The following is a 22,174-nucleotide window of genomic DNA, read 5'->3' as shown; positions in this document are numbered from 1 at the left end:
TGGAAATTTCAACCATATGGAATAACAAGATGAGTTCCCAAGTTCCCATCATTTAGCTTCCTAGATTATCAACTCATGGCCAACCTTGTTCATATATAGTTCCACCTTCTCCACTCACCCCCAGATTATCTTGAAGCAAAACCCAGACATTGTATCATTTCAGCTGAGATATTATCAATCTTCAGGAGGGGATGAATAATAATCAAGAATCTATGCCAGAAGCAAACATATCAGTTACACATGACAAAAGTGTCATAAAGTTGAATGTTAAAAGCATATTAGGGACTTCCCTGGTGGTCCAGTGGTTAAGAATCTGCCTTCCAATGCAGGAGATGCGGGTTCGATCCCTGGTTAGGGAACTAAGATCCCACATGCCGCGGAGCAACTAAGCCCAAGAGCTGCAACTACTGAGCCTGCACACCATAACTAGAGAACCCACGCGCTTTGGAGCCCGGTGCCCACCCCCTTGCACCACAACTAGAGAGAAGCCTGTGCGCCGTAGGAAAGATCCCACGTGCCATCAACTAAGACCCAACGCAGCCAAAAATAAATAAATAAATAAATATTTTTTTAAAAAGCATATTAAACAGTCAAAAACAAAAGCAGTATCACTTTCGGTGAATATTGTGATAGGCTATTATAGAGCTCCCCCATATTGGGAGTGGTGTACGAAGGATCAAATTCCAGTCCAACTGTGTACTGTCATAAGAAGTCTGTGAATGTGCGAAGGGCAGAGAGCCTACTTTCAGTCTGATGACTCAGGGTGCTTTTCCTCCTAATCCTCCTCTCACCAGTCTTGGGACAGTGCCTGAAGCTCCACGTTACTACATTCCTCCCTGATTTGCCAGCACTGCAGGCCCCACTTAAAGCAGGCAAGTGGGGCATTATCAGTCATGAGCAATGTAACTTTGTTCTACATAACTGTTTTTCATTACAGAAGTAACATGTGTTCATTATAGACAATTTGGAAAATACAGAAAAGCCCCCAAAAGAACATAAAAAGCACCATAGTCAGGGGTAAATACCAGTATTTTAGTGCATTTTCTTCCTTTTTTTTTTCTAGGCATTTTTATACTTTTTTTTTTCATGAACATAGGATATTTTACATACTGCCTTTTTTCTGCTTTCATTACTTCATAATATATGGTGAATATACTTCTATATGATTAAATATTCTTCCCCAACATAATTTTTTATTTTTGCAAGGTATTCCATTGTAAGGAAGGACTATAATTAATGTCTTTTGGGGGACATTTGGATTATTTCGTCTTAGCTACACCTTTGTGGGGTACATTCTTAAAGCTAAACTCTGTACATATTGGTGTTTATTTCTTAGAAAATAATCATAGGAAAAGAAATAGTTGGGGCCAAAGGTGTGCATATCTTTAAGATCTCTCTCTCTTTCTTAAATGTAATACCAACTACTCTTTAGAAAAATTGCACCAAATTATACTTCCACCAACCGTTTATAAATGTACCTCTGTTTCTGTGTACCAACATTTCTTCTAATTAAAAAAACCCGTTAATTTGATACATGAAAACACATACCTATTGATGTTCACTTACACCTTAGTCTTAGCTCAGAATAGAGTTTATTAAGTTTGACTTGAGAGTGACGGTGGTGGTGTAGGGAAAGGAAGAGAAGGAACATCCAGGGCACAGGAATTGCTAGTGTATTTAGAGTAACATTACACTGATATTTGAAAGCTGGAAAGTCCAGTTCATAAGGTTTCTATCACAATGGGGGAACTCTTAAGTAAGGGATTGTGGAGAGTCAGATATTTTACTTTTCCCCCCACAGGGCGAAAGGCCTACAGGGTCTCACTTCCTGGAGCAGCTACCACAGTTCAGTTCAATCCAAAGATCACTAGATCTGTAGAAGGAAGGCCAGTTCTCTTCAGGCCATGTGACTTTAGGCATGTCCACCACTCTGGTCCTGTTTCCTCATTAAGGAAGTGAGAATAACATCACACCAGTATTACCTACCTTGAAGATTTACTGTGGAACGAAATCAAGTCATGCATTTGAAAATATTCTGCAAACCTTAAATGCTACAAAGGAGTGTGGCAGGGAAATTAGATTCTAAAGCCAGCAAGTAAAGTTAAAACTGAGAGCAATGAAAATTACTTAGAAGTACCTTAAAATGTGCTTGAGTGCAGTTACAATGCTAACATTTAGGAAGCACGTGAGAACAAAGAACCTCTGAAGGAGAGCTGGGACGAATACACTCTCAGGAAATTTTGCCAGTGGAATCGGTGCCCTGTAACTTATTTTAATTTCCTCTCTGTTTCTGCCAAGTGCATAACTGAATCTGAGAATGTTAGATGACAGTATGATGCCACTGTTATTCTTCTACAATTTTATATTGGCAAGTCAAGAAACCACTCTGGGCCTCTTTATTTGTGTAATGGTACAGTTCAGCTGGATCACGGTTTCATCCAAAGTTTCCTTTGACAAATACTTTGAGTTTACTATTCTTACTACGTTCCAGGCTGCTTTGTCAGAAAAAAAACACCAGGAAGCAGACACGGTCTGACCACAAGAGGCTGGTGAGCGGTGAGACAATTTCAACTTTGATTTGAGGAATCCTGGGTTCTTTGATCGCCTTCTGGGGAATGCACTGAATGTTTAGGAAGATTATGGAAGTTACATATTTTGTTATGAATACCAGCTACAATACTACATCTGATACGGATTAAGTTACTTTGTTTCCTCTTTTGCTGTTTATCTTGCTACTTTTTCATGTGAGTTAACATTTTTTTTAAAACCTGGGCTAACTTAAAAATCCTTTAATTTAAAAAGTAATAGAAACACGTGGAAAAATTCAGACTGTACAGAAAAGTAGATAATGAGAAGCAAGTCTTTTAATCCAGACCCCCCCCTCCCTTTCCCCTACTCCACATTCCCTCGCCACTCCTGCCATCCTATTCAGAGGTAATCACAGAGTCAACACTTAAGAAAACCCTCTTATTGTTAAGGTGATCCCTGGGTCCAAAAAGTTAAACATTGAACTACAGAATCTCTAAAGTCTGTTCCAGCTCTAAAATTAAATCTTATACCCTACTGAGAGTGCAAATGAGAAAGCCTCGCCTTGTTTAACATTATGGTTGGTAAAGGGACAGAAAAATGCAAACTGAATTCAAAAACACACTACATTTAGAATTCCTGAAGGACAGAGAACAGGATTCAGGCACTTTCACGGTGGTTTATTTACGAATTGAAATAAAGGCCCCCTCTAGGGTGTAAACTCCATGAGGGCAGGAACTTCACCACCAGGTTTCACTGCAGACCTTGTCACACAAGAAAGGCTCACCGGGCGAGGGACACGACAACCCAGCACAGAGACTACGGCCCAGAAGGCAGGACCGGAACTAGAGCACGGAGAGTCACGTGACTCGCCCTCCTCTGCAATTCCCCCCACCCCCACCCCCGCTCGGCGATGCAGCTCCGGGACCGCCTCCACCAGAGGCCGCACCAATCCGCGAGGGAAGTCAAATTTGGCTAGGCCAGGCAAGGGGCGGCTCCAGCTTGTAGTCGCCTTGTAGCTGCGTTTCGCTGGCTCGGCCCACTTGTCGCCGAGTCTCAGGCGGTGGTCCCGCCTTCCAGCCCTGACTACACGCTCTACATTGCAAGTGGGAGGTACAGAGGAGCAAGAGCGGGGCAAAGGCGCATGCGTGTTGAAGTGAAGCCCAAGGCGAAGTTTCAGAAAGCAGAGGGAGGGGGAGGGGAGAAGTCGCCAGTACGCGCGCGCGCGCAGCAGCCCTCCCTGCCAGACACACGCGGCGCGGCGTGGTGACGCCAGGTCGGCCCGAGGAAGGGGCGGGGCCGGGGCGGGCCTTTCCAGCTTTTCCAGCTCCTCCCGCCCCCTGCCGGTCCCGACTCTCCTTCCCCCTCCCTCCCCCACACTGGGCCCCGTCTGCGCGGGGGTGCCTTCGTCGCTTAGCTTCGCGTCGGCCCGGCCCGGCCCGGCCAACGGGCAAATGCCCTGAGCTGCCACCGCCGCCGCCGCCGACTCGGCCGGTGGCGGTGTGGGAGACGGGCGTCCGGCCCCGGGCCGCTGAGTGTGACGGACGGGGCCGGGGGCCGCCGGGCGCCGCGGCGTCGGCGGCTCCGCGCGGACCATGTATTTCCTGAGCGGCTGGCCCAAGAGGCTGCTCTGCCCTCTGGGGAGCCCGGCCGAGGCGCCTTTTCACGTTCAGTCCGACCCCCAGAGGACTTTCTTCGCCGTGCTGGCCCCGGCCCGCCTCAGCATCTGGTACAGCCGAGTAAGTAGAGCCGCCCGCCGTCTCTCGCCTCTCCCTCCCCGGCGTCCCGGCATCGTCTCGCCCCCAGCTTCCACCCAGAGTCTGGGACCCCTGCCCCTTCGCGCCGGACCCACTCGTCTTCGCCGTCGGCGTCCTTGTTCCACCTACTCGGCCGCACGAACCCCCGGGTCCTAACACGTCCTCCGGCCAGGGCTCCAGGGTGGATGTCGTCGCTGCTGCCCCAAATCCCAGCGCCTCCCTGCGTTGGACCGACGGCCGCGCACAGTGCGGACCCCACGCACTCCCTCGGCAGAGCCCAGATTTTCCCTCCTCTCCCTTCCCCCATTCGCTGAGGAACAAATTTGTTTAAACTTTCCGCAATTAGGAATCTGGCCGCTGTATTGTTCCTAGCCCTTCCTTGCCCTAAAGGCCATTGTTTTGAAGTTAGGGAAAGCCTGTTGGGCTTTACCCAGTGTCAGACTTTACATGCTGTGATAACTTATTTCTAGCAACTACAGCCAGAGTTATTTTTTACTAAAGTTCTGATAATCCAACTCCTCGCCTCACCCCAACATCTCCTTTCCACTTTCAGGCCAGTTCTTTTTTCTGCTGCTCTTGCACTCTTCTGTAGAGAATTGTAGGGGGTTAGTAGGAGCGGAAGTAGAGCTCAAATCTGTTCGCGCTGCTCCTGGTATTCACACCTGGAAGTAATAAAATTTGGGAAGAGCGTGAACCGGTGTTCTGTTTTTGCTTTCTGTGAATCTTGCTTTTTTATTTCTTGTATCTAATTACTGAGTAGATAACTTCAAAAATAAGTGGTGGATAGGATACTCCTTATTTTCCGTGACGGTTCTGTTTATAAAAGCAACAAAACAGAGTATAAAAATGCCCCCCCGAAGGCAGTACTAATCGATGTGAGAGTAAAGTTGTTCTCTTTTCAAAGCTAATTTTACCAAGTGGAAATAGGTCGTGACCCTAGCTTTGTTAGATCTGTGTGAAATACTGGCTTTAGTTAAATTAGTTAAAACTGTCACATCTGTGTATCTGACCATTTGAATGCCTGTAAGGCCCTCGACTACCCTCACACACAGCCCTGGTAAAAGTGATGATGAGATTTAGATATTTCTGGTATCTCTTTTATATGACTATCATAGTTAGTGTTTAAGTCAGACTATTTGCCATTAAGTTTTAGCTGATTTAATTTTTAAATATATATCAGAACAAAATAGGCTGTTATAAAACAACAGTGACTCTTCTGTCTGGTGCTTGATTGCATTTTTTGAATGTATGTATTGCATATCATTTGGTTCTTAAATGAGATACTAATTCATTTACATCGTGTATGCCAATTGAATAATATTTTATTTGGTTATATGTAACTATTATACTTAAAGCATATAAAGAAAAAAATAATTAGAACTTGAATTTTATTTTTATTTTTTAAAATTTATTTATTTATTTTTGGCTGTGTTGGGTCTTCGTCTCTGTGCGAGGGCCCTCTCCAGTTGCGGCAAGCGGGGGCCACCCTTCATCGCGGTGCACGGGCCCCTCACCATCGCGGCCCCTCCCGTTGCGGAGCACAGGCTCCAGACGCGCAGGCTCAGTAGTTGTGGTTCGTGGGCCCAGCTGCTCCGCGGCATGTGGGATCCTCCCAGCCCAGGGCGCGAACCCATGTCGCCTGCATTAGCAGGCAGACTCTCAACCACTGCGCCATCAGGGAAGCCCAGAACTTGAATTTTAAATTGCCTTCTGAATTTAGTACATAATTTCACTCTAATTTAACAAATTGTTTGTAAAGCTTAAAATTTAACTTTCCTTATCTCTATAAAGGGCAGACCTAACTTAATTTTAGACGGAACTAAACTTAATTTGAAGGAGGAATAGACCAGAAGCCTGTAGGCTACTATTCTTCTGTAGAAGAAACAGAAATGTGCCTTGACTTTCTTAGGGATATTGTGAATATTAAGAATATCAGGTTTTTTTGCTTTTGGACTTAGATACTAAATAAATCAAAGGCAGTCCTGGAATGTAAAACTACTCATACTCCTTTCCTTCAGATTCCCACCGTGCACACCGATAGCTACTTCCTACCGAAGTGCTGGGGCCACTACCATTAAGATCCACTGTGCAAAAAGTTAGTTTGTACGGAATCTGTGGGTTCAGAAGTATGTGAAATGATATGCAGGAATACCTTAGAGAAGACTCCATGGTACTGTAGGTTTACGAATGGTTAACTTTGATCTCTGGCATCACTGTCACTTTAAAGATCAAGTATTGGACCAGATGAATTTAAGGTCTTTAACTGGGTGAATGGAGGAACAGGTGCCAGACCCCAGTTTTTATTTTGATTTTTAAATTTCTAAACTTAAATTTATTTTAACTTACATAATTTAGGTCAACAGACTTCTTTTAGAAGTGAAAACACCTCTAGCTAAATTGAGTAGCTATCAGTTATTTCTATATAATTTAGAGTGAATTGGTTTAAAATGTTTGCGTGAGAACATGAAAGCTTTGATTTTGGAGACATTGTATATGCAAGTAATTTTACAGAATAAAGTGAATTTTGAAGAGCTAAAGAAGGGTTTTATGGAGTTTGAGGTCTTAAAAGCAGCTTGAGGGCATTTGGAGACAGGGAGAAACATGCTCAAAGAGATGAGAGGATATAACACGATTTGCTTACTTGAAATTTTGTTAGGGCTCTCTTAGTAAGTTAAACTCACTTAGGAGGAATGCATTTTTAAAAAGAAAAAACTATCCTTGTGGGAGGATCGCGCATTTGATAGTCTAGCTGTTTTTTTAAAAATTAATTAATTTATTTTGTGTCTTTGTTGCTGCCCCTGGGCTTTCTCTAGTTGCGGCCCGCGGGGGCTAGTCTTCCTTGTGGTGCGCGGGCTTCTCATTGCGGTGGCTTCTCTTGTTGCAGAGCACGGGCTCTAGGCACTCAGGCTTAAGTAGTTGCAGCATGCGGGCCCAGTAGTTGTGGCTCACGGGCTCTAGAGCGCAGACTCAGTAGTTGCGGTGCACGGGCTTAGTTGCTCCGCTGCATGTGGGATCTTCCCAGACCAGGGATCGAACCTGTGTCCCCTGCATTGGCAGGCGGATTCTTAACCACTGAGCCACGGGGGTAGCCCTAGCTGTTTTGTTTTGCTTTTTAATGTCTAAAAGAATTGCTGTCTGGAAAATGTTGATTAGACATGAGACAATGGAAACATTAAAATAAAATCTCTAAGGATAACTTGTGTACATTTTATGGGTCTTCTAATGAGCTTATATGTATCAATACCTCATATAGCTACTATTATAAACTCTAAGTAGCTATTTGGAATCCCAGTGTTATAGAATCATATCTCTTCAAAATTCTTTCCTGACTCCAAGTTTGAGAAATGTAGTATAGTGTTTTTCAGATGTGTTAATAAACAAAAGAGTTTCTGTAGATGCTCATTTTGCTTTTTGATTTCATTTTTAGTGTGAGGATGTGACTTGTTTTCATTGTAACATGTTGATGTAAATTGCTTTCTCTACTTTGTGATTCTACTTAGGAGTTTTAAAAACTACTTGAGCTTAAAACAGGGATCATCCATATATTTTGGAACCCAAAAAAGGGGACTCAAAAAAGGTTTGGTATGTATGTTAGATTGGGGTGCTAGAAGTGGGACTTACTTGATGGAGCAGTTGATGATGTATTTCTGCCAAGGGTATTGTAAAAGGACTAGTTTCAGCTTTGAGGATGAAGCTGCTGTTTAAAGCACATTATGATTTATGATTGACATGGGTGTTGTGTGAGATGAATTGTGTTTTGTATTGTATCAGAGAGCCTAGAATTATTCCTTTAATATACTGCTTAACTGTGAGTACAAAAAGTCTACAAATGTGAACCACAAAATGATACCTTAGAATGCTCTAATTCTAAATTAGTCTTATCTCAGTTTTCAGGTCATTGATTATTTCAAATATATGAACACCTCCTGTGAAAAAGGTAGTATAAATAGGCAGTATATGAAAGGGATTAAGGGGCACATTGTATGAAAAAAACATTCTATCCAAAGATATTAGTGTGTTAATATAAATGAAAATTTTGTGAGTTATCACTACTAATAAAAAGCTGAAATAGATAAATAATTACTGGCCTTATGAAATAAATTGTCTTTGAGTAACCCTGAATAGAAACTTATCCTCTTGTTGCTGTATACTAATAATGGAAAACAATGAGATAGATGTTCAAAGAATCAGGTGTATGGTTAACTGTGTGACCTTAGGAAGGTAACTTAATTTGTATTGTACCTATATTTTTCCAGCTCTCCTGTTTCTCACCTTTTCACCCCTATTCTGTTAATGCCTCCAAAGAGCCTTCCTTATAAACTCACTGGTTGGAAGTCATTTAGGGTTCACTGTTGGTTAAAGAATGAAGTTCAGACTCCTTAGTTTGATACCAGAGACACTCCCCTCTTGGAATGCTCTCTTGCCCCATCTCTGCCTATCAGAATATTATTCAAACTTTAGCTACTGTTGAAATCCTGCTCTGTGAGTCATTCTTTATTTACTGTAATTAGAAGTGTTCTTTTTTTTTGATGAACTACTGTTTGTACTGTAGTTTTGCACGCGTGCTTTATTTATCCAACTAGATTGTAAGTTTCTGGAGTGCAGAAGTGGTCTTATTTATTTATTTAATTGAAGTGTAATTGAGTTACAACATTGTGTTATTTTAGAAGTGATCTTATTTTGTATCATCCATAATGCTTTGCACAAAGCACATGCTTAATACGTATTTAAAATAAATTAATGAATTTAGGATATCTGTCCTATGCGTAGCACAGAATTTTTTCAAGTTTTAATAATTGGAAGATTTTTAAATGTTGACATGTAACTTAAAAAAATGTAATACTAAGTTACAACTTAAAATCAGAAAAATTTGATTAGAGAGGGTTATATAAGTGAAGGTGAGTTAAATACTTTTTTATTACACACAGTCCAAATTGTATTAGAAAAGTGGTACATGTTATTCACAATAGCCAAGATGTGGAAGTAACCTAAGTATCTGTCAATGGATGAATGGATAAAGGAGATGTGGTACATATACACAGTGGAATATTATTCAGCCATGAGAAAGAAGGACATCTTAAACCATTTGCGGCGACATGGCAGGACCTTGAGGGCATTATGCTAAGTGGAATAAGTCAAGAGACAATTCATGTATGATATCATTTACATATATGGAATCTGAAAAAGCTGAATGCATAGAAACATTCTAGAATGGTGGGTACGAGGGGCTGGGGAGGGTGGAAAAGGGGAGATGTTGGTCCAAGAGCATAGACTTCCAGCTGTAAGATGAGTAAATTCATGTACAGCATGGTGATTATAGTTGATAATACTGTATTATATACTTGAAACTTGCTTAGATGAGAGTAGATTTTCAATGTGTTCACTACAAAAAAGAAACGGTAATTATGTGACATGATGCAAGCGTTAGCTAAGACTATGGTGGTAATCATTTTGCAATATATAAGTATATCAAATCAACATGTACATCTTAAACTTATACAGTGTTATATGTCAGTCATAGCTCATTAAAGTTGGGGGAAAAAGTGGTACATGATAAAGGGTCCTTCTTTAATTATTAGATAATCTGCTGTTTGCCAAAACTTAAACTACTATGCAGTATTACAGCTAGTTGAACTCCTGGTTCCTAGTATGTGTTTATATTGATGTGATCTATGGAAAAAGAAGGTCACACACACAAAAGAAGCAGAATAAGAACATTAAAGACATTTTGCTTATCTTCAGGTGCTTGTGAATTATCAAAGTGATCCATTTTACTTGTGAACATTCATTCTGAGTTTACTGTGGACTGTGTGCTTTACAACATGGGAATCAAAGTTTCCTAAATTTAGGTTCTTAACATACCTCACTCATGATTTTTGCCCTGTCCTTATAGTACCTATCCAATCTAACTTTTAGATTTGAAGTTCTCTTTCAAAATAAATTAATTTATATCTTTATTACAAATGGAAAACTAGCACCACTTGTATGAATAGAGGGTTACTGCATGAGGGAATACAATGAAGAGAATGTTATGAAAATCTAGTTTCCTGCCAAAGGCTCTTACCTTTTTCTTTAAAACGGCAGTTTGCAGATTACATGAGAGGTGTTTAGAAGTAAACTAGCCCCTCATGCAGATTTCCTCACCTAAATCAAAAGGATTGAAGAATTGAAAAAATTTATTTTCTCACGTATGATTAAATATTTAATACAGTGTTTATATGTTACCTAAAATAGTATAGAAAGTATTGCCTTAAAGCATTCCATTTACTGCTAAATAAAGCATTTATTATGCAGTTTATCAGGTTAGAAAAAATAAATTTACAATTTAAGCATTTTAAAATGTTCTAGAATTCAGACTTGCCACAGAGTGAGACAATTGCTTAATTTTCTTCTTTTTTTAAAAAATTGACCAGCAAACATCAATTGTTTGAGATCAAGGTATCTTACTTTTAAGTTCATTATAATTGCTTTGCTTTGAGTTGCTATCACAAACCTGTCTCCCAAGTGATTGCCTTATTTCAGTCATAAATCATACCTAAATTTACATACGAAATTTTGGATATTATTGTAAATATACAGTAGAATTTGCTGTGGTTTAATTTTCAAACAGCTTTATTGAGGTGTATAAAATACATCTATTGTAAGTGTACAGTGATTTTTAGTAAATGAATAGCGTTGTGCAATCATCATTACAGTCTAGTTTTAGAACATTGATAGCAACCTCAAAAGTATTATGCCCATTTGTGGTCAACCTCTGCTCCCACTCCAGCCCCAGGAAATCATTGGCTGGCTTTTTGTCCCTTTGGATTTGGCAGTACTCCTTTTTATTGCTGAATGTTATTCCATTATATGGATATACCATATATTTTTTTAGTCCATTCACCAGTTGATGGGTAGTTTGATTGTTTCTAATTTCGGACCATTATGAATAATGCTACTGTAGACATCTGTGTGTACTTTTTTGTGTGAGAGATTATATATTATCATTTCTCTTGGGGAGATACCTAAGAATGGAAGTGCTAGATCGTATGGTAAGTTTGTGTTTAGCTTTTTAGGAAACTGCCAAAATGTTCAAAGTAGCTGTCACATTTTACATCCGCACCAGCAGTGTATGAAGGTTTCTGTTTCTCCACATCCTGTTAACACTTGTTGTTGTCAAGCTTCTGTCAGTCTTCTTTATTATAGCCATTTAGTGGGTTTGTAGTGGTAATCTCATTGTAGCTTTAATTTGTATATTCCTAATGACTAAACATGTTTAACATCTTTTCATGTGTTTATTAGCCATTTGTATACCTTATTTGGTGAAATATCTATTCAAATCCTTTGCTCCCCCTTTTTTTAAATTGGAGTGTTTGTCCCATTGAGTTGTAAGAGTTCTTTATATAGTCTAGATAAAAATTCTTTATCAGATATATGACTTGCATATATTTTATCAGTCTTAGATTTGTCTTTTCCGTTTCTTTATGTGACCTTTTGAAGAACAAAAGTTTAGTTTTGATGAAGTCTGGATTATCATTTCTTTCTTTTATGAATCATGCTTTTTGTGTTTTATCTAAGGAACCTTTGGCTGGTCCAAGGTCACAGACATGTTCTGTATTTTCTTTTGTAAGTTTTATCATCTGAACTCTTATACATAGGTCTGTCACATGTTTTGAGTTGATTTTTATGCATGGTTTGAGGTAAAGGTCTAAGTTCAGTTTCTTTTTTACATATAGATCCAGTTGTTTTAGCATTATTTGTTGGAAAGACTCTTTTCGCTATTGAATTGCATTGGCATCTTTGTCAAAAATCAGTTGACCATAAATGTAAGGGTTTATTTCTGTATTTTCTATTCTATTCCGTTAATCAATATGTCTGTCATCAGGCAGACATCACACTATAGCTTTTATGGCAAGGTGGTGAAAGTCCTACTTTTTGTTTTCAAAATTATTTTGCTATTCTAGATCCTTTGCATTTCTATATCAATTTTTAAGATCATCTTGTCAATTTCTACCAAAAAAGAAAAAAGAAGAAAGAAAAACCTTGCTGGGATTTTCAGGAAATGGCACTAAATCAGACACTCATAAACATGAGTGTTTCTCCATTTATTTAGTTTGTAAAAAGTTTCTCTTGTTAATTGGCTATACTCCAATATAAAATAAAAAAAACAGTTTCTGTTGGCAGTATTTTTTCGTTTTCAGTGTACAGGTCTCTCACTTTTGTTAAACTTATTTCTAAGTATCTTATTTATCTTTTATGATGCTGTTTTGAATGTAATTTCATTTTCAGATTGTTACTGGTATATAGATGTAAAATTGATTTTTGTATATTAATCTGCAGCCTTGCCAAAGCTTGTTTACTTCAGTAGTTTTTTTTGTAGTTAGAACTAATAAATTCAGCAAAGTTACAGGACATAAAATCGAGACGCAAAATTCAGTTGCATTTTTATACAAAAACAATGAGCATCCAGAAATGAAATTAACAAAAAAGTTCCATTTACAGTAACATCAAAAAGAATAAAATACAGGGTGTGGGGGGAGTTTGGGATTAACATATACACACTACTATGTATAAAATAGATGAAAAACAAGGATCTACTCTGTAGCAAAGGGAACTATATTCAATGTCTTGTAATAACCTATAATGGAAAAGAATCTGAAAAAAAATGTGTGTGTGTATCTGATATAACTGAGTCACTTTTCTGTATACCTGAAGCTAACACAGTATTGTCAATTAACTAAAAACGGTTAATTAAAAAAATGGTTGTTGGGAAAAAAAGTAAAATACTTAGGATTAAACTTAACTAAGGAGGCGGAAGACATAGGCTAACAACTACAAAACATTGCTGAAAGAAAGAAGATGCAAATAAGTGGAAAGACATCTCATCTTTACGGGTTGGAAGACAATATTGTTAAGATGCCAGTAGTACCCAAAGCAGTCTACAGATTCAGTGCAATCCCAACAGTGTTTTTTTGCAGAAATATGAAAATCACTCTAAAATTGATACGGAATCACAAGGGACTCCCCACATCAGTCTAGTTAAAATTTTATCAATTTTTTAGATCTTTACAGAGAACCAGCGTTTGGTTTTACTGATCTTAGTCTGTTAATTTTCTGTTTTCTATTTTATTGATTTCTGCATTGAATTTTCTTAAAAAATTATTTTTTTCAGCTTTGGGTTTAATTTGTATAAAGCAAATTAAAAGTAAAGTAAATTTTGCTAGGTTGAAAACAGGTTATTAATTAGAGTCATTTCTTTTTTTAAAATAGGCATTTTAAGCTCTCAGTTTTCTTCTAAGTACTGTATTAGCTGTATTCCATAACTTTTTTCTTTTTTTTGAGCAGTTTCAGGTTTACAGTAAAATTGAGAGGAAGGTACATAGATTTCCCATATCCCCCCCCTTTACACATGCACAGCCTCCCCCATTATCAACATCAGTCGTCAGAATGGTACATTTTTTTTTAAACCAAGGATAAACCTACATTGACACGTCGTACTTACCCAAAGTTCATAGTTTACCTAAGAGTTTACTCTTCGTATGTGTGTTCAGTGTGGTTGGACAGATGTCTGATGACACATATCCATCGTAATATCATACAGAGTATTTTTCCTGCCTAAAAATTCTGTGTTCTGCGCATTCATCGCCTGCCCCACCGTAACTTTGATACGTTACAATTTTGTTTTCATTTAGTTCAGTTTTAAAAATTTAACCAATTTCTTTGAATCATGGATTATTTAGAAGTGTTACGGTTTAATTTCTAAATATTTGAGGATTTCCCAAATTCCTTCTGTTATTGATTTCTAGCGTAATTCCATTGTGGTTGGGGAATATATATTTTGGGTGATTTTATTCTTTTAAGGTTATTAACACTTGTTCTATGGGTTAACATATGGTTTGTGTAAGTGAATGTTCAGTATGCACTTGTAAAGAATGTGTTCTGCTGTTGGCAGAGTGTTCTCTAAATATTAGGTTAAATTGGTTGACATGGTTGTTAAGTGTTCTGTAGCCTTGCTAATGTTAAGTCTAGTTCTATCAGTTATTGAAAGTGAAGATTGAAGGCTCCAACTCTGTTGTTGAATTGCCGGTTTCTTCTTTGAGTTCTGTCAGTTTTTGCTTCATGTGTTTTTGGGCTGTGTTGTTAGATTTGTATACATTTATAATTGTTTTATCTTCCCTTTGTATAAACTGATTTATCATTATGAAATTCCCTCTCTCTAGTAATGTTCCCTTTCTTGAAGTGTATTTTGTTTTGCCTTAACATTGCCACTACAGTTCTCTTAATATTACCACTTGTGTGACATATCTTTTTCCACCCTTTTACTTTCAAACTGCTTATGTCTTTCAGTCTCAACTGTGTTTTGTATAGATATCATATACTTAGATCTTGCTTTTTTGCTGTTGTTTCAAAAATCCAGTCTGATAATTCCTGCGTTTTGATTGGAGTGTTTAGTCCGTTCACATATAATGTGATTACTGATGTGGTTGGATTTACATTAGCTATTTTGTTATTTCTTTTCTACACCTCACATGTTTTTTGTTTACCCGTTATTCCTTTAATTGCTTTGATTTCTTAATCATACTTTTTGAGTTATTTTATTAATGGTTGCTCTAGCAATTAAAAAATGAATCTTATTACAGTATACTTCAAGTTAATACTGAATTAATTCCAGTAAAATATAGCAAATTTTTCATCCCTTCTTTTTACTTTTATGTTTCTAAAGTGATGAAAAGTACGTAAAATTTACTGTTTTGATAATTTTTAAATATACAGTTCTGTGACATTAAGTGCATTCACATTTGTGCAACCATCACCACCATCCATTTTCAGGACCTTTTTCATCTTCCCGTATTGAAACTCCCTTCCTGGTAAACAGTAACTCCCCATTTCCCCCTCCTCCCAGCCCCTGACAACCACTATTTTACTTTCTTTCCTTATGAATTTCACTAGTGTGGAAACACAATATTTGACCTTAAGTGATAGACTTAATTCACTTAGAATGTCTTCAGGGTTCTTCCATGTTATAGCATGTACCAAAATTTGCTTAAGGCTGAATAATATTTCATTGTAGGTGTGTATTATAGTTTGTTTATCCATTTATATGTTGATGGACACTTGGGTTGCATCCACTCTTTGGGTTGCTTTCACTTACTGTGAATAGTCCTGCTGTGAACATCAGTGTGCAAATATCTGTTTGCGTCCCTACTTTTGATTCTTTTGTGTATATACCCCAAAGTGGAATCGCTGGATCATATGGTAGTTCTGTGTTTAATTTTTTGAGAAACTGCTTTTTCTTTTTTTGATTGCCATACTGTTTTTCACAGTAGCTGCACCATTTTACATTCCCATCAGCAATATACAGGGGTTTCGATTTTCCCGCATCTGTGCCAACACTTTCTCTTTTTTGTTTGTTTTTTGATTATAGCTATCCTGAAATGTGCAAAGTGGTATCTCGTTTTTTTTTTAAAACATTTTTATTGGAGTATAATTGCTTTACAATGTTGTGTTTCTGCTGTATAATTAAGTGAATCAGCTATATGCATATGTATATCCTCATATCCCCTCCCTCTTGCATCTCCATCCCACCCTCCTTATCCCACTCCTCTAAGTGGTTGCAAGGCACCCAGCTGATCTCCCTGTTCCAAGCAGCTGCTTCCCACTAGCTGTCTGTTTTACATTTGGTAGTGTATATATGTCAGTGTTACTCTCTCACTTCGTCCCAGCTTACCCTTCCCTCTCCCCGTGTCCTCAAGTCCATTCTCCACGTCTTTGTCTTTATTCCTGTCCTACACCTAGGTTCATCAGAACCATTTTTTTTTAGATTCTATATACATGTGTTAGCATACAGTATTTGTTTTTCTTTTTCTGATTTACTTCACTCTGTATGACAGACTCTAGGTCCATCCACCTCACTACAAATAACTCAATTTCGTTTCTTTTTATGGCTGAGTAATATTCCATTGTATATATGCGCCATATCTTCTTTATCCATTCATCTGTTGATGGACACTTAGGTTGCTTCCAAGTCCTGGTTATTGTAAATAGTGCTGCTATGAACATTGTGGTACATGACTCTTTTTGAATTATGGTTTTCTCAGGGTATATGCCCAGTAGTGGGATTGCTAGGTCATATGGTAGTTCTATTTTTAGTTTTTTAAGGAACCTCCATACTGTTCTCCATAGTGGCTGTATCAATTTCCATTCCCACCAACAGTGCAAGAGGGTTCCCTTTTCTCCACATCCTCTCGAGCATTTATTGTTTGTAGATTTTTTGATGATGGCCATTCTGACCTATGTGAGGTGATACCTCATTGTAGTTTTGATTCGCATTTCTCTAATGATTAGTGATGTTGAGCATCTTTTCATGTGTTTGTTGGCAATCTGTATATCTTCTTTGGAGAAATGTCGGTTTAGGTCTTCTGCCCATTTTTGGATTGGGTTGTTTGTTTTTTTGATACTGAGCTGATGAGCTGCTTGTATATTTTGGAGATTAATCCTTTGTCAGTTGCTTTGTTTGCAAATATTCTCTCCCATTCTGAGGGTTGTCTTTTCGTCTTGTTTATGGTTTCCTTTGCTGGGCAAAAGCTTTTAAGTTTCATTAGGTCCCATTTGTTTATTTTTGTTTTTATTTCCATTTCTCTAGGAGGTGGGTCAAAAAGGATCTTCCTGTGATTGATGTCTTAGAGTGTTCTGCCTGTGTTTTTCTCTAAGAGTTTTAGAGTGTCTGGCCTTACATTTAGGTCTTTAACCCATTTTGAGGTTACTTTTGTGTATGGTGTTGGGAAGAGTTCTAATTTCATTCTTTTACATGTAGCTGTCCAGTTTTCCGAGCACCACTTATTGAAGAGGCTGTCTTTTCTCCATTGTATACTCTTGCCTCCTTTATCAAAGGTGACCATATGTGTGTGGGTTTATCTTTGGGCTTTCTAACCTGTTCCATTGATCTATATTTGTGTTTTTGTGTCAGTACCATACTGTCTTCATTACTGTAGGTTTGTAGTATAGTCTGAAGTCCGGGAGGCTGATTCCTCCAGCTTCGTTTTTCTTTCTCAAGATTGCTTTGGCTGTTCGGGGTCTTTTGTGTTTCCATACAAATTGTTAAATATTTTGTTCTAGTTTTGTGAAAAATGCCATTGGTAGTTTGATAGGGATTGCATTGAATCTGTAGATTGCTTTGGTTAGTATAGTCATTTTTACAATGTTGATCTTCCAATCCAAGAACATGGTGTATCTATTCATCTGTTTTTATTGTCTTTAATGTCTTTCATCAGTGTTATAGTTTTCTCCATACACGTTTTTTGTTTCCTTAGGTAGCTTTATTCTTAAGTATTTTATTCTTTCTGTTGTAGTGGTATATGGGAGTGTTTCCTTAATTTCTCTTTCAAATTTTTCATTGTTAGTGTATAGGAATGCAAGAGATTTCTGTGCATTGATTTGGTATCCTGCTACTCTACCAAATTCATTGATTAGCTCTAGTAGTTTTCTGGTAGCATCTTTAGGATTCTCTATAGTATCATGTCATCTGCAAACAGTGGCTGTTTTACTTCTTTTCCGATTTTATTGGATTTCTTTTATTTCTTTTTCTTCTCTGATTGCTGTGGCTAAACTTCCAAAACTATGTTGAATAATAGTGGTGAGAGTGGGCAACCTTGTGTTGTTCCTGATCTTAGAGGAAATGGTTTCAGTTTTTCACCATTGAGAAGGATGTTGGCTGTGGGTTTGTCATATATGGCCTTTATTATGTTGAGATAGGTTCCCTCTGTGCCTACTTTGTGGAGAGTTTTTATCATAAATGGGTTTTGAATTTTGTCAAAAGCTTTTTCAGCATCTATTGAGATGATCATATGGTTTTTATCCTTCAGTTCGTTAATAAGGTGTATCACATTGATTGATTTGTGTATATTGAAGAATCCTTGCATTCCTGAGATAAACCCCACTTGATCATGGTGTATGATCCTTTTAATGTGTTGTTGGATTTTGTTTGCTAGTATTTTGTTGAGGGTTTTTGCATCTATGTTCATCAGTGATACCGGCCTGTAGTTTTCTTTTTTTGTGACATCTTTGTCTGGTTTTGGTATCAGGGTGATGGTGGCCTCATAGAATGAGTTTGGGAGTGTTCTTCCCTCTGCTATATTTTGGAAGAGTTTGAGAAGGATAGGTGTTAGCTCTTCTCTAAATGTTTGATAGAATTCACCTGTGAAGCTGTCTGGTCCTGGGCTTTTGTTTGTTGGAAGATTTTAAATCACAGTTTCAATTTCAGTGCTTGTGATTGGTCTGTTCATATTTTCTATTTCTTCCTCGTTCAGTCTCAGGAAGTTGTGCTTTTCTAAGAATTTGTCCATTTTTTCCAGGTTGCCCATTTTATTGTCATATAGTTGCTTGTAGTAATCTCTCGTGATTCTTTGTATTTCTACAGTGTCAGTTGTTACGTCTCCTTTTTCATTTCTAATTCTGTTGGTTTGAGTCTTTTCCCATTTTTTCTTGATGAATCTGGTTAATGGTTTGTCAATTTTGTTTATCTTCTCAAAGAACCAGATTTTAGTTTTATTGATCTTTGCTGTCATTTCCTTCTTTTCTTTTTAATTTATTTCTGGTCTGATCTTTATGATTTCTTTTTTTGTGCTAACTTTGGGGTTTTTTTGTTTTTCTTTCTCTAATTGCTTTAGGTGTAAGATTAGGTTGTTTATTTGAGATGTTTCTTGTTTCTTGAGGTAGGATTGTATTGCTATAAACTTCCCTCTTAGAAATGCTTTTGCAGCATCCCATAGGTTTTGGGTCATTGTGTTTTCATTGTCATTTGTTTCTAGGTATTTTTTGATTTCCTCTTTGATTTTTTCAGTGATCTCTTGGTTATTTAGTAGTGTATTGTTTAGTCTCCATGTGTTTGTATTTTTTATAGTTGTTTTTCCTGGAATTGATATCTAGCTTCATAACATTGTGGTTGGGAAAGATGCTTGATATGATTTCAATTTTCTTAAATTTACCAAGGCTTGATTTGTGACCCAAGATATGATCTATCCTGGAAAATGTCTCATGAGTACTTGAGACGTGTATACTGTTTTGGGATAGAATGTCCTATAAGTATCAATTGAGTCCATGTGGTCTAATGTATCATTTAAAGCTTCTGTGTCCTTATTTTCATTTTGGATGATCTGTCCGTTGGTGAAAGTGAGGTGTTAAAGTCCCCTACTATTATTGTGTTGCTGTTGATTTCCTCTCTTATGGCTGTCAGCATTTGCGTTATGTATTGAGGAGCTCCTGTGTTGGGTGTGTAAATATTTACAATTGTTGTATCTTTTTCTTGGATTGATCCCTTAATCATTATGTAGTGTCCTTCCTTGTGTTTTATAATAGTCTTTATTTTAAAGTCTATTTTGTTGGATATGAGTATTGCTACTCAAGCTTTGATTTCCATTTGCATGGAATATCTTTTTCCATCCCCTCACTTTCAGTCTGTATGTGTCCCTAGGTCTGAAGTGGGTCTCCTGTAGACAGCATATATATGGGTCTTGTTTTTGTATCCATTCAGTCAGTCTTTGTCTTTTGGTTGGAGTAATTAATCCATTTACATTTAAGGAAATTATCAATATGTATGTTCCTATTACCATTTTCTTCATTGTTTTGAGTTTTTTATTGTAGGTCTTTTCGTTCTCTTGTGTTTCCTGCCTAGAGAAGTTTCTTTAGCATGTGTTGTAAAGCTGGTTTGGTGGTGCTGAATTCTCTTAGCTTTTGCTTGTCTGTAAAGGTTTTTTTCTTTTTTCCTTAAGTTATTTTAATTAATTAATTAATTTATTTTTGGCTGTGTTGTGTCTTCGTTGCTGCACGCGGGCTTTCTCTAGTTGCGGTGAGCGGGGCTACTCTTCGTTTCTCTGCCCGGGCTTCTCATTGCGGTGGCTTCTCTTGTTGCAGAGCACGGGCTCCAGGCGCACGGGCTTCAGCAGTTGTGGCTCGCGGGCTCTAGAGCGCAGGTTCAGTAGTTGTGGCACACGGGCTTAGTTGCTCCGCGGCATGTGGGATCTTCCCGGACCAGGGCTTGAACCCGTGTCCCCTGCATTGGCAGGTGGATTCTCAACCACTGCACCACCAGGGAAACCCTTTGTAAAGGTTTTAATTGCTCTGTCGAATGTGAATGAGACCCTTGCTGGGTAGAGTAATGTTGGTTGTAGGTTTTTTCTTTTTACCACTGTAAATATGTTCTTCCACTTCCTTCTAGCTTGCAGAGTTTCTGCTGAAAGATCAGCTTTTGACCTTTTGGGGATTCCCTTGTATGTTATTTGTTGCTTTTCCCTTGCAGTTTTTAATATTTTTTCTTTGTATTTAACTTTTGATAGTTTGGTACATGTCTCAGCGTGTTTCTCTTTGGGTTTATCCTGTATGGGATTCTCTGCGCTTCCTGGATTTGATTGACTATTTCCTTTCCCATGTTAGGGAAGTTTTCAACTATAATCTCTTCATACATTTTCTCAGACCGTTTCTTTTTCTCTTTTTCTTCGGGGACCCCTATAATTCGAATATTGGTGCGTTTAATATCCCAGAGGTCTCTGAGACTCTCCTCAATTCTTTTCATTCTTTTTTCTTTATTCTCCCTAGCAGTTATTTCCACCATTTTATCTTCCAGGTTACTTATCCTTTCTTCTGCCTCAGTTATTCTGCTACTGATTCTTTCTAGAGTATTTTTAATTTCAGTAATTGTGTTGTTCATCACTGTTTGTTTGCTCTTTAGTTCTTCTAGGTCCTTGTTAAATGTTTTTTGTATTTTCTTCATTCTGTTTCTGAGATTTTGGATCATCTTTACTAACATTACTCTGAATTCTTTTTCAGGTAGGTTCCCTATCTTCATTTATTTGGTCTTGTAGGTTTTTACCTTGCTCTTTCGTCTGTAACATTTTTTTTTTGTCGTTTCATTTTTCTTTTTTTTGATGGGTGGTACTCTATTCTTGTCTTACTGGTTGTTTGGCCTGAGACGTCCAGCACTGGAGTTTGCAGGCAGTTGGATAGAGCCTTCGTGCTGAGATGAGTACCTTTGGGAGGGCTCCCTCCAATTGATATTCCTTGGGGTCTGAGGTTCTCTGTTAGTCCAGTGTTTTGGACTTGGAGCTCCCACCACAGGAGCTTGGGCCCAATCTCTGGCCTGGGAACCAAGGTCCTGCAAGCTTTGTGGCATGCTGTTAAAAAAAAAAAAAAGAAAAAAAGAAAAGAAAAAGGAGTAGTACGATATCAAAGAATAAAAAATAAATAAAATTAGAAAGATAAAAAATATATTAGGAAAAATTAAACTATAATTGAAACAACTGCAGTAAGGTAAAATAAAGCTACAACAGGAAAAAGAATGGAAAAAAATGGGAGGTGGGAGAAGCCAAAAGGAAAGAACAATAACAAAGTATAATGAATAAAATAAAATTAGAAAAATGAACAATTTATTAGGAAAAATAAGAATAGAAAAGAATCAACAACAGTGAACCAACAAGATAAAACAGAACCCCAATCTAAAAGAAGACAAAGAAAAAAAAATGCCTTGGCTATAGGGGCAGAGTTTAGGCGGGGGTGGAACTTAGGCAAGGGAGGGGTTTAGGATGGGGTGGGACCTAGGCGGGTGGGGTGTGACATTTGAGTGTGGGACGGGGCCTCTGCTTAGGACCTGTGTGGAAGGGAAGAGCCAGCCTTCCACGAAAGAAGGGCCTCTGGAGTGTGGAGTTCCAGTGTTTAGAAGTAGGGCCCTGAGTGAGGGTGTGTGGGTGGGGTTTAGGCCCAGCGTGTTGGAGGGGGTCTCTGAGTGTAGTGGTAGGGCCCTGGGTGGGGGTGTAGTGGCAGGGTTTGTGTTCTGCGCAGCAGGAGGCAGTCTCCGAGGGCAGAGGATTAGGCCCGGGAGCCCAACAGGCTCCCCAGTGCCTAAGTGGACAGGAAAGCACTGG

At 38.3% G+C, this 22,174-nt stretch overlaps 1 protein-coding gene across 5 annotated transcripts in view; it reads left to right on the top strand.

Moving 5' to 3' along the window:
* Positions 1-3,452: 3,452 nt before the first annotated feature.
* RIC1 (RIC1 homolog, RAB6A GEF complex partner 1) overlaps positions 3,453-22,174 on the top strand; it is a 133,533-nt gene continuing 114,811 nt past the window's right edge. Inside the window, exon 1 of one of the 5 annotated variants that reach the window (XM_082404340.1) lies at positions 3,453-4,265. In XM_082404340.1, the coding sequence (XP_082260466.1) occupies positions 4,122-4,265 (144 nt within the window). In that variant the 5' untranslated portion in view covers positions 3,453-4,121. The remainder of the gene's footprint in view (positions 4,266-22,174) is intronic. The other 4 variants (XM_082404336.1, XM_082404335.1, XM_082404334.1 and 1 more) reach the window with 4 other exon arrangements.

Source organism: Balaenoptera borealis (assembly GCF_965194805.1).
Source record: "Balaenoptera borealis genome assembly, chromosome: 8".
NCBI classification, from domain to species: Eukaryota; Metazoa; Chordata; class Mammalia; order Artiodactyla; family Balaenopteridae; genus Balaenoptera; species Balaenoptera borealis.
This window is presented reverse-complemented; position numbering and strand designations above follow the sequence as displayed.